Raw genomic sequence first — 12,539 nt, 5'->3', positions numbered from 1 at the left:
CATCTGGCGGATTTTTCAATCGCGAAAACCCTCATTACTAGCGACCCGCCTCTGCTTAGCACAGTTACAATGTATTATGCCTAAAAACTTACCTTTTGAATCACTCTATCTATTAAAAAAACGCATTTAAATTCGTTTCAAAGTTATCCGTTGGACAGGGACAAACAAACAGGAAAGCGATTTTGTTTTATGATATGTAGTGATAGTAATTATAAGTAAGAAAGAAAGAAAGAAAGAAAAAACATTTATTTGGTACCAAAAGTAAGTAAGTAATTCATCATCATCATTTCAGCCACAGGACGTCCACTGCTGAACATAGGCCTCCCCCAATGATTTCCACAATGGCCGGTCGCATCCAGCGCGCAGGGCCTTCCCGCTACCTTTATGAGGTCTTCGGTCCATCTTGTGGGTGGACGTCCTACGCTGCGCTTTTCGGTACGAGGCCTCTCCAGAACCTTGCTGCCCCATCGGCCGTCAGTTCTGCGTACTACAGGGTGTAACAAGGGGGGGTGGATCATCGTAAGTCAAACGCTCAATAACTTTGGAACCATTGAAAATCGCGGAACATACATGGGGGTTATATCGATAGGTATTGAAGTCCCCCATCGTTTGACTTACGATGATCCACCCCCCCTGTTACACCCTGTACCTATATGCCCTGCTTATTTCCACTTCAGCTTACTAATCCGTCGGGCTATGTCAGCGACTTTAGTTCGATTACGGATCTCCTCATTTCTGATTCGATCTCGTAGAGAAACACCGAGTATAAGTAATTAAGTATATGACGTATCAATGAGCCATGTCAGATCATGATTGTATTAGCTTCGTTAGGAAATTCGATTAATGTAAGTTATTACTAAGATTTAGTAATGTAGTACGTTAGTAAGATTTAGTAAGACAGGACAGGCATACTTAAGTTTTGGTTAGAACGATCTTTCAATAGTAAAAGGGCAATAAGAAGAGTAATAATAACCCACATGATAAGAGATCTATGAAGAAAAAGGCAGTCATTAAAAAAATAGGTAGAAACGAGACTTATCCCACCACACTTGAAATCTAGTGATGGTTGAGAAGTCCCGGAGGACAGTAGATAAAAATAAACATTTTATTTAATTTAAATAGTTCATCAGAAGAAAACTTTAACCACTAACTTTAAACTAACCCCTTGAACAGTGACTCATAGTTCAAGAGACAATCTAAGCTCTTCACTTTGATGGTTGTTATTGAAAATCAATACTATTCTCATCTCGATGTGAATATTCATATTAGTTTTGATTGTAGAGAAATTCGTTTTTATTGATTAGTGTACTCATACCGAAACTATGGACGGATCCAGAGATACTTTTTAAAATATTCGTAGCACTTTAAGTCAGGAGAAAAGTAAAGAAAATTCTCAATGTTTCCTTTTCTTTACTAACGCTCGAATAAGCTAGAATGGCGATCATTATAAATCATCCATTTTATGTGACTAACTTAATCAAAGTAGGAACTTTATTTTCTAAAGGTGTTTTTAATAATATGATCAGCTTGTCACATTATTCCATTGATTTTATGAGATAACTCAAAGACGAAGTCTTATTTTCTTTTAAAAACTAATGAACATTTCTTGTAGAGACTTTGATATCGGCAGTTTTAAACGACATCTTTAATCTTTACATACTCGTACATTTTGTTTTTATTTCAATGATGAAACTAATGATGTTGCTGCATAATAACTTCTTTCTTCTTTTGAGCAAAAACTCATTTTAATATCGCACATCTTCATTATTTATCTAGATACCATATCATACTTAAAGGTCAAACCTTTTCTTAATGTTTACATACAACTCAATAAGCAAACCATTATCAACTAATAATAATTATTATCAACAATCAATATCGTCCACAATTCACTATAAATTTTCCATACGAAAGAAAATCAAACGTGTCATTTCAGATCCTTTCAGGACGAATGTTAATGTCCTTTTGAACAGAATATTCATATTTTCTAACTGTACATAATTTTTTCTCCCACTGTTTAAGTTCTTATAAACTAAATTGCTATTTTAAACTTTAAATATAAGTAAATAAGGAGTGTTTTATTACCTGTGCATATCCTGGGAACTATAGACACGCACACAACCACTCACTACCGCCTCTGGGGTTGTACTGACGCCTGTTGGTCGGGGTAGTTGGATCTATACAGAGCTGGTATACCGATATATTCAATTATAAACCGGATACTTGTTAATTGGCTGCTTTTGGCTTAATTTGAGTCGTTAACAGGTTAAAAGGGTGCGTTATGGGCGAAGTTTCGATTGGATTTTGCGGTTGAGCAATTTGAAGTGTGTCGATCAGTTAAATGTGTATGGGTCATAGTAATTGTCTAAAGAATAAAGTTTTAGGGCATTAACAGAATCGATTTTCCGAATTTTTTCCATCGTAGGATCGATGATGAAATATATCAACAGAAATAACAATTAAGAGTTGTCGGAGTTTTGTTATCTATATATATAAAAGAAAGTCGTGTTAGTTACTTCGCTTATAACTCAAGAACGGCTGAACCGATTTAGCTGAAAATTGTCAGGGAGGTAGTTTAGAGCCAGGAGAAGGACATAGGATACTTTTTATCCCGTTCGAAATTAAAAAAAAGTCTGCTTATTTATTGCCATTAAGGCGGAACAAAGTTCGCCGGGTCAGCTAGTTATGCATAAAATAAAAAGTCAATTGACTAGGTAGGACTAGGTAGGTATTTTTATAACTAGGTTGTCTAAAATAACTCACTTTAAAGCGATAAGACTTCTTAAATTTCGCCGCCTCTTTTGTTTTTTTTTTCCTTTTCTTTTCAACCGACTTCAAAAAAGGAGGAGGTTCTCAATTCGACCCGTATGTTTTTTTTTTCTATGTTTGTTACGCGATAACTCCGCCAATTATGAACCGATTTGCACAAATCTTTTTTCGGCGTATAGGTAATACCTCAAGGGTGGTCCCATTTAAATTTAATAATAAAAAAAACAACCCCCAGGGGTGGAAAATTGGGGATGAACTTTTTTATACGCAATATCTCCGTCGATTATAAACCAATTTGAACGATTTTTATTTTTTTGTTGAATAGGTATTATCAAAAGGGTGGTTTCATGCGAATTTGAAGAAAATATTTCACCCCCAAGGGTGGAAAATTGGGGATGAACTTTTTTATACGCAATATCTCCGCCGATTATGAACCAATTTTTTTTGGTCTCAATGTACTGCCTACCTTCAGTGGTAACATCAAGGTAATAATTAGTTAACTAAAAAGCAAGAAATAAGTAAAATTTTATAAAAAAAATAAAATCGACTCCAAAAAACCTACACTAAAACGTAGAAAAATAATTACTATTTACCTAAATAAATATTAATAATTCGTCCTAATAAATAAGTAGGTAATTAGTAATTATTTTTCTACGTTTTAGTGTAGGTTTTTTGGAGTCGGTTTTATTTTTTTATAAAATTTTTCTTGTTTTGAGTGGTGTACAAAAAGTGTGTTCTATCTATCTGTTTCTTCTTCTAATGCCCTATACTAGCAATCAGTAGATAATATTAAAAACTAAAAGTTGACAGTTGAAACATAAAATCAATCGTAAAATTATCACTTCACGGGATTTATTGCAACAATATCTATTTTAACGGTAAATAAAATATTTACCCTCCCGACGTTTCGGCTCGGTTGCACAAGTCATGGTCGCGGGCAGACTAAAGAGATGCGGTGTCGTCTGCTCCGGCGCGATGAGTTTTCTTCACCCACCCGCATATGCACAATATTTTCGTCAGTGGTACAGTCAGTCCGACAGATTTATTTACCGTTAAAATAGATATTGTTGCAATAAATCCCGTGAAGTGATAATTTTATAGTAAAAATGCAACATAATAGTTTAAAATATTATAAATCAATCGTAATTAAAAGGTGGTTATACCCACTCGTTGTAGTTCCCTCTGATAGGCTTCAATTGTGAGGCACGATTTCCCCCCGCAGCCCTCTCCCAGCAACAGTTGATCATGGGGTTGCCATCTCTTGCCTATTTTACTATGATTTCACAGACTCAGAGATTTAAATTGACTGGTTTGAATCCCACAAAGGACAAACATCATCTTCGATTTTTCACGTCGCTGCTAAACATTTTTTATTATGGCAACATAATTACCCTGTTAAAATATGATAGAGGATGGACTTTTAAATTTCCGTTATCGCTTTCTTATAGTGAGAACGAAACTAAACGCTACAGCCTACAACGCTACTGATGCTACCGCCTACAACGCTACTGATGCTACGGGCTACAACGCTACAGATGCTACGACCTACAACGCTACACGACTCTACGGCCTATAATGCTACACGGCGCTACGACCTACAACGCTACTGATGCTACGGCCTACAACGCTACACGACGCTACGGCCTACAACGCTACAGATGCTACGGCCTACAACGCTACAGATGCTACGGCCTACAACGCTACTGATGCTATGGCCTACAACGCTACACAACGATACGGGACGCTAATTTCACACTCAAAATGCGTTTTAAACTTGAGAAAAGATTCAAGCATATAATTGATAGATTTTTTTGAAATATTTGAGCTAATCGCGTGAATCCATTCTTGAGTATAGACTCTTACTTAAGCGCTATTTTATCATATAGACCTTCATCACCTAAGCCGTAGGAGATCCACTGCTGAACATAGGCCTCCCCCAATGCTTTCCATGCTGCCCGGTTGGTAGCGGCCTGCGTCCAGCGCCTTCCTGCTACCTTTATGATGTCGTCGGTCTACCTTGTGCCACGCTGCGTTTTCCGGTAAGCAGCCTCCACTCCAGAACCTTGCTGCTCCTTCAACACTATAATCCGGGCGTTTTCAAGGCGAGAGTGAACAGGCACTTACAGGGATTATGTACCATCCTAGACTGCATCTCACTTAACACCAGGTGCGATTGCGGTCAAATGCCTGCCTTGTCTAGCATAAAAAAAAGCAGTCAGGTTATTATTAGAGTTAAATAAAGGTAAACGTAAATAGAGTGACCTATGACCTTACTTTGTTTTTCTTTTTATAAACTGGCAACACGAACTATTCCGCGCGAAATCTTATGATATCCAGCCGATTGGAGTTGTCACTTTGACGGTCAATATTTTCACATCACAAACTCCCAACTTTCGCTGGCCGCGTATTCGGGATGCTGTATTAAGAAATCTTAGACAATTGCGACTTTATTCCGTTGTAATACGGAACGTTTGACAATTTATTGTCGCGTGATATTGAACCGTATATCTTTTGGATTTGGGGTCACGGATTGTGGACCCGAATTGGTATTTAGATGACGTCATCTTTTGATTACAGGAGTTTTCTTTTCAGGATAATGACGTTACATGACTTGTTGGAAGCGTTTTGAAACAGTATTTAGAAGAAATTAATATTAAAGAAGTTTCTATAAATGCAGCTCTTTAAGCTACACTAACTAACCGGCGAAGTTCGTACCACTATTTTTATCAGGTTGGTCCAGCAGTTTCGGAGTCAACAATTTCAATTCAATACAACCAAAAAAAAAAAACAAATCCTACCTCTTTATAAATTAGTTTCAATAAATTTTGTAGTATCTTAATTCTGTTTCATCATCATCATTTCAGCCATAGGACGTCCACTGCTGAACATAGGCCTCCCCCAATGACTTCCACATCGCACGGTTGGTAGCGGCCTGCATCCAGCACCTTCCTGCTAACTTTATCAGGTCGTCAGTCCACCTTGTGGGTGGACGTCCCACGCTGCGTTTTCCGGTACGTGGCCTCCACTTCAGAACCTTTTAATTCGGTTTAGTAAATATTATTTTCGTGTTCGAAAACGTGTTCTCTGATGTAGTAGAAACTATACAAAGTAATGAAATGGAAATAAACCCACATTAGAGCGATGAAAAACAAACGTCGGATGTAAACACTGGTAATAAAATCATTCGTGTCCATTACTAAAGTGGGATTAACCACGTAATGGTAATAACTGTAGCCATTAGACAATTAAAACGATATGTAGGTAATATCAAATGACAATTTCGCGAGAGCATTACTTATTTAAGGGATAGGAGGAAAGATTTCACGTTATTTTCCTACATAATTATTATTACTGACGGGATTGCTACCATGTACCTTAATTTTGAGTTTCCGATATTTCGGTACTGTCGCAAGCGCCATGGTCACGGAGTAACTGAGAAAACTTGCGGCGAACTTCAGTCCGTGACCATGGCGCTTGCGACAGTGCCGAAATATCGGAAACTCAAAATTAAGGTACATGGTTGCAATCCCGTCAGTAATAATAATTATGATAGTGACCATGAAAATTTAAAACAATAATATTTTCCTACATTTTACAATAAAGTGGATCGTACACTTTTATTACTTACTTAACATGCTTACGAATTTAATAAAACCTCAATTATTTGTAGGTACCCCAAGTCTTGTACAGATCAGATCCCCATCAAACATCACGAAGTCTCAGTTATTTTGCTGAGTTCTTGTGAATAATCTTCTCTTTTATAAGAATAACATTATAACAATAAATAGTAAGGTCTAAAACCTGTGTAATTAAAATCAATAAATAAATAAATTAAACTAGCGGCCGCCCGCGACTTCGTACGCGTGGATTCCGTTTTACCCCCTTCATCTATCTTACGTGGTTTAGATTTTTTCATATAAATGTTCCCGCTAACTCCCGTTCCCGTAAGAATTTTGCAATATCCTGTTGTAACTAAGGTACCTGCATGCCAAATTTCAAGCGTCTAACTTAAGCGGTTTAGATTTTTCATACAAAAGGATTTTCCCGCTAATTCCCGTTTTGGTGGGAATTTCAGGAATTCCTAGTGCACCTCTACGGTACCTAAGCTACGTCCCTTCCAAATTTCGTTGCCTACGTTTAGCCGTTTAGGCTGTGCGTTGATATGTCAGTGAGTCAGTCAGTCAGTTTCTCCTTTTATATATTTAGATAACAATCTAACTGGGAAAAACAGATGTGTAGATTTTTTGGAATCGTAGGTCGATTCACACAAGACTAGGTGAACCACCGACTGGCCGATAGTTGGGTCGAACTGTTAATCAGTATGGAGATGTATGAAAGTGCGCACATTACACCGACCTGCAATCGTCCGATTCTTAATACAAATTAGAGTCGAACCCAACTATCGACCAACTAAAAGTCGGTAGTCTGCGCCTAAGCTTAAGATGTGTTTCTTTTACCTGAATCGACCTACGATGAAGTTCTTGAGTGTTATTAACTATCATGTAAAATGTATGAAGTCTATCTCTCTGACTGTATTAGGTCAATCTATTAATAAGTGGTCACTTCTAATGGCACCCTCATACGAGTACCTAGCTATAGTCCCTCCTGAGCTTGCTAATTCGGAATTAATTGCACAGTGCATCAAGGCAAACCCTGCCATATTTTTTAGTTGCAATAAGGTTGATTTTCCAAAAAAAATGTATAGTCTAAGGGCCAGTACATCCAGGTAAGCTCTAGCTTTTTATAATAGCATTAAGGTTGCTTTTTCAACAAAAAATATAGTTTATGTTGTATGTATAAACGTGAGAACGAGCTGCTTTCAGCCATATGGAAATAATAATTGGCTATTAACTAAATACTGCTTGAATAGCGTACGCTGAATAATGCAATTATTCCTTTAAAAGGCAGTGGGAATATAGTTCCCACCATATTTTGAGCCTTATTTGCTTGTCTTAAGGCCCAAAAACAATGAAATTTTGTTGTGACTGTTAAAGGGACTAGTCCATTTTAAGCTTTTATGGGGCATAGCAATTATTCAGTGTTTTCAACGTTATGACAAGTCTATACGTACTTACTTTGCTAATATTATTCGTAAAGAGGAAAGATTTGTATTTTTGTATGTTTGTAATCAGGTCGTCGGTCCATCTCGTGAGTGGACGTCTCACGCTGCGTTTTCCGGTACGCGGCCTCCATTCCAGAACCTTGCTATCCCATCGACGACCTGATAAAGGTAGCAGGAAGGCGCTGGATGCAAGCCGCTACCAACCGTGCGATGTGAAAGTCATTGGGGGAGGCCTATCAATGTTCAGCAGTGGACGTCATATGGCTGAAATGATGATGATGATGATGATGTTTGTAATGAATAAACTCAAAAACTACTGAACTGTCACCTATATTTATAGGTATTTCCAGTACAAAAATATTGTGTTTTTCAATTATATTTATTTGTCTAAGTGGGTACTCTACAATTTAATAAGTAGTGGACCTGTAACCAACGTTATGATACCCTACATACTGTGGGTCACACATAATGCTGAGCGAGGTCCTGTTACGACGAGAATCGCAATTGCTGGGTGGGTGGGGCAGCTCGGAGCATATTGTTATAGTAATTTTGGTGACATGCCCCGTTGTTTTACCTTGAATATTAAGATAATGTATTATAGTTGGCTTTTCATGTCATATAGGAATCAAAGAAAAACCGTTTCTTTCTTTTTTATATTTTAATACTCGAACTAAAATAATCTAGTTCACAGCTGGACCAAGAAGCGCCACATTCAGTTCTCTCAGCTCTATATTCTTTCATTCATGAGCTTTACTTTACTTAGCTATTTTTAAGGGTTGGTACTTCCAGCAGGGTAATCATCACTCGGAAGTCGTTTACTTCACCCTTCGTCAGTTCTACAGTTATGAACTTTTGCATTTTATATTTTTGAACCATAATATTCTTGATAATTATTATCTTATTGGGCTAAATTGCTGATGACTTTACACCTAAAAGTCATTTCCTAAATTAAAATTTAACATAATTATAACACAACCACCAAACCTCGATAGCATAAAACGATATTGCATTGATTTCATGTTGAGTACGCGATATTCAATAAAGTCCCGACTAAGCGCACATTCGGGCAATTTTCAGAATGCTGGAGGCGTTTCTACAGGTGGTTACAGTGAAAATTCAGCGGTTACTTGATTTTGCTTCGTCATGTAATGGAATTGGACTAAGTAGGTTTTCTTTTGGGCAGTAATAAGACTTGAAAAGCTTATAATTCACAAACCCGTCTAGCCAGTGTGGAGCGAAGCGCTGGTAGGGTACAGAGACATGTAGAGGCTCCTTAAGAGCAAAATATTTGACGGTTAGTTAGTACTATTTAAAATAGTCTATACAAATAAAGAATTTTTGACTTTGACTTTGGAGAGTGTAGGTGAAATCCTCCATTCTCTCCATTAGATAGAGTCGTGTGTGCTCCTTTAGTGGAGACCAAATTACCTAAAGATGCTTGATGCTGATGATGAAAAACCTTTAGGTACGTAGTTGTATAAGGAAAATATGAAGTGAACATGTACCGGGCTTTCAGTAAGTTCAAGTAATAAACTAGCCTGTATTTGTAAGGAGTATGGAAGCCATGTCATTGACAGGTTTAAAAGAGGAGGGAAAAAGATAGAGAGCCAATAAAATGAAATAATTTCAAGCCGAAAACCTTCTGGAAGGTATATCTTCACTGTATAAGTTAGAGGTGTCACGTGAAATGTAAGTAAGAGCAGTAAAAGCACAAATTACATTCTAGGCAAGAAGGGGAAAGACAAGATGGGATAAGGCTAAGGGCACACGAGAATGCTTTCGGCTTGATTGAGGGTAATGTAATAAAGACTTCCACCCACCTGATGCTGTACAAATGACCTATGACCTTATGTGTTAATAACGGGGTTATTTATCAAGACACTGCTTCTAGCTGTTTAATATTTTAGTCGAATAATAAATACTTGAATGATAAAAAGCCTTTGTGGATTTTATCAAAAGTGGGTGTGTGATTCCATAAAATAATATATTCTGCTTAGAATTACTTTGCTTTTTGGTACGAAACGTAAAGATTTTTGTTAATTACTATTAGATGTTTTAAATTTTAGTTTCGTATGACTGTACCGATTTTGGCCTAAATAATATATTTTTCTAAGTTAAGTGGTCCCAGTTTCCGATTATTTTTTGCGGATCCGGCAACTGGGACCGCAATTAACTTGGACCGCGGTTGGTTGGAAGCCTCGTTTTGCAAAATTCATACACTTTTTTTAATATTGAAAATGACCAATGGTCAACCAGCTTACATTCGCGAAATTGAATAAAATGTAACTCAGAGATAGCAGTCGAAACACTTGCTTTTTTCAATTATTTGTAAACAATACTTAATAATAATAATAATAATAAATCTTTATTTGCCAGTAAACATGGTATACAAAGATGGAATATTCATAGTGTTTCAGACATGTTTAGCCAGAGAATCAAGCATGCAAATTATAGTAAAGAAAACTCAAAACAATGCTCAAAGTTTAGCCGGGCCTTACAGTTAATAATTCTTTAATGTCATAGAAGTTCTGTGAGACAAGCCAATTATAAAAATGCGCTTGAAAACGTTTTACTTTCATCTAGCCACTAAAGTTAACTAATTTTGTTACTAATGAATTTTATTATAAAACAACATATAAAAATCAAAACTTTACCCATGAGAAACCATACAAGATCCCATCAAAAGTACAAAGCTTACAGCTCTGAGTACCAGGGCTGCAAAGACAGCAGGGCAGTCGGATCTAGCACAGCACAAGTGACACACCAGCCAGTCCAGGCTCTGCTTCTCCGCTAGAAGTACCAGGAGACCATCGGCGTTGCGAAGTACGTAGTCTTGGACGAACTTCCACACGTAGGTCAGGGAACATTCTAGGATGGCTACTGTTGTGATTACCTGGGGAAAATTATGGGTAAATAATGCCAGGGTGTGGTCATGAGATAGATTCAGAAGAACTGGTAAAAATACTTGGAGATTTTGTATAAATAGCTATTGCCTCATTTTGTTAGCAAGTCGGGCGCCAAATAAATGGACCCTGTTTTCTGGATGATGGATGATATTATAATTTATTTAGGAAAGAACCGATATAAGTTGCGCTTAGTCATCATCATCATTTCAGCCATAGGACGTCCATAGCTGAACATAGGCCTTCCCCAATGCTTTCCATGTTGCCCGGTTGGTAGCGACCTGCGTCCAGCGCCTTCCTGCTACCTTTATGAGGGCGTCGGTCCACGTGGGTGGACGTCCCACGCAGCGTTTTTCGGCACATTGCGCCTAGTGACAGTTAGTTATTACGGTTATTTTAGGACCAGATGGCACAGTGTAATATCAGTTAAAATTTTACACCCAGATTTTAAAAATCCTTTTCAAGAAAATGGATGTTTTACTTACTTCCAATAAAAAGCAAATCGGCGAATATTTCCTCCAGAAAACTCTTGGGAAAATGTTCACTTTTCTTAGCAGCAAGCAGACACTTAGAAGGTAAACCAAGTTTGATGCCAAATACTTGTCTTTTAGGATTTGAACTGTAATAAAAATCTTACTTAAAAAGCAATAAAAAGAGGAATATTGTCTATTTGATTCATACCGAGTAGATAAGTTTATATTAGTACATTAAATTTGAAGCAAAAACATGAATGTTTAATATCCATAACTTGACTAATGACAGGTTTCCTTTCATACAATAGGTACTTTTACTACTCTACAAGCGATAACACATCACACTATAAAATGCTGTTATATTGCATTATTGCAAAAAATACACCCTGTGCCATGATAAGCTGACTGGACGAGGTCTGATATGAGTCGAGGAATGCGCCTGGATGCGAGCAGTACCTACGGGAGCAGTCGTTTTGAAATTTTTAATGAAAGCCTTCGCTTTGTCCAGCAGTGGACTGCATTTGGTTGAGGAGACGACGTTGCCACAGTGTTTATCCTGATATACCTACTTACGCTACTATCTACCATCGCCTTATAAATTGTCACACTTACCATTGTACAATAACGTGAACTCATTTACTATCAATGATAGAGCTAAAACTAGAGAAGCTATTTTTGTCATCTCATTTTGTTTCCGTAATTGATGTGTTTCAATATGCTGCACAAAAAAACGTTTTCGACACTGTTTGTTTATAAAAATTTGACAAAACCAATATTAAAAGTCCACAGACACTATTTCTGTGACAGTTGTAAGTTGTTCTAAGAAAAGACTAAAAAGTTTTTAATAAATCTTTATTACCTTTGTCAACATTGGTATAATAGTCCATATTATTATAAAATTCATTGATCGAGTTACCTAATGTTTAAGTTTGATATTGCAACGAATTAATTATTAGGTGATTTAGTATGCTGCAGAAGCATGACCACCTCTTACCAAAGCCAAAATGCAGCTCAGAAATAACGTGCTAAGTTTCCGCTCTTCAAAATTTGGGTCAGATTATCCTGAAACAAAAGTTTGCTTCATCGTAAAAACAACGCATATTTTCTAATACCAACTGAATAACTGAGAATGTGTTCATTCCAACTCCGAACAAACAAAACTACAGATAAGAACACAATACAACCAAGAAACCGTTAGAATGAAGCCGATCAGGTTTACGACGAAATCGTCTATAAAAATGCTATAAAAATTCTTTATCGGAAAGTTCCAACATTGGAATAAAAGGAACTCGCGTGTACAGTAGATACGATACAATGAACGTATTAATACTA

The 12,539-nt window shown here is 37.0% G+C and overlaps 1 protein-coding gene across 1 annotated transcript; it reads right to left on the bottom strand.

Moving 5' to 3' along the window:
* Window positions 1-10,207: 10,207 nt before the first annotated feature.
* LOC114355962 (uncharacterized) lies at window positions 10,208-11,894 on the bottom strand. Its single transcript, XM_028309012.1, has 3 exons — window positions 11,820-11,894; window positions 11,220-11,353; window positions 10,208-10,724 (listed from the first exon to the last, which is right to left on the bottom strand). The coding sequence occupies exons 1-3, from the start codon at window positions 11,887-11,889 to the stop codon at window positions 10,482-10,484; spliced, it is 447 nt and encodes a 148-aa protein (XP_028164813.1). The 5' UTR covers window positions 11,890-11,894; the 3' UTR covers window positions 10,208-10,481.
* Between the last annotated feature and the right edge of the window lie 645 nt (window positions 11,895-12,539).

Source organism: Ostrinia furnacalis, unplaced genomic scaffold (genome assembly GCF_004193835.3).
Source record: "Ostrinia furnacalis isolate ACB-3 unplaced genomic scaffold, ASM419383v2 OfSCF2596, whole genome shotgun sequence".
In the NCBI taxonomy this organism is placed as follows: domain Eukaryota; kingdom Metazoa; phylum Arthropoda; class Insecta; order Lepidoptera; family Crambidae; genus Ostrinia; species Ostrinia furnacalis.
The sequence above is the reverse complement of the archived record's forward strand: the minus strand, read 5'-3'. Positions and strand labels throughout refer to the sequence as shown.

Bases quoted from the DNA above. Each gene is read 5' to 3' on its own strand.
- LOC114355962 (XM_028309012.1), bottom strand. From the start codon at position 11,889: ATGACAAAAATAGCTTCTCTAGTTTTAGCTCTATCATTGATAGTAAAT. The intron at 11,354-11,819 runs GTAAGTGTGACA...TTTTTATTACAG, and splicing joins GTTCACGTTATTGTACAATG to TTCAAATCCTAAAAGACAAG. The intron at 10,725-11,219 runs GTAAGTAAAACA...AATTTTCCCCAG, and splicing joins CGATTTGCTTTTTATTGGAA to GTAATCACAACAGTAGCCAT.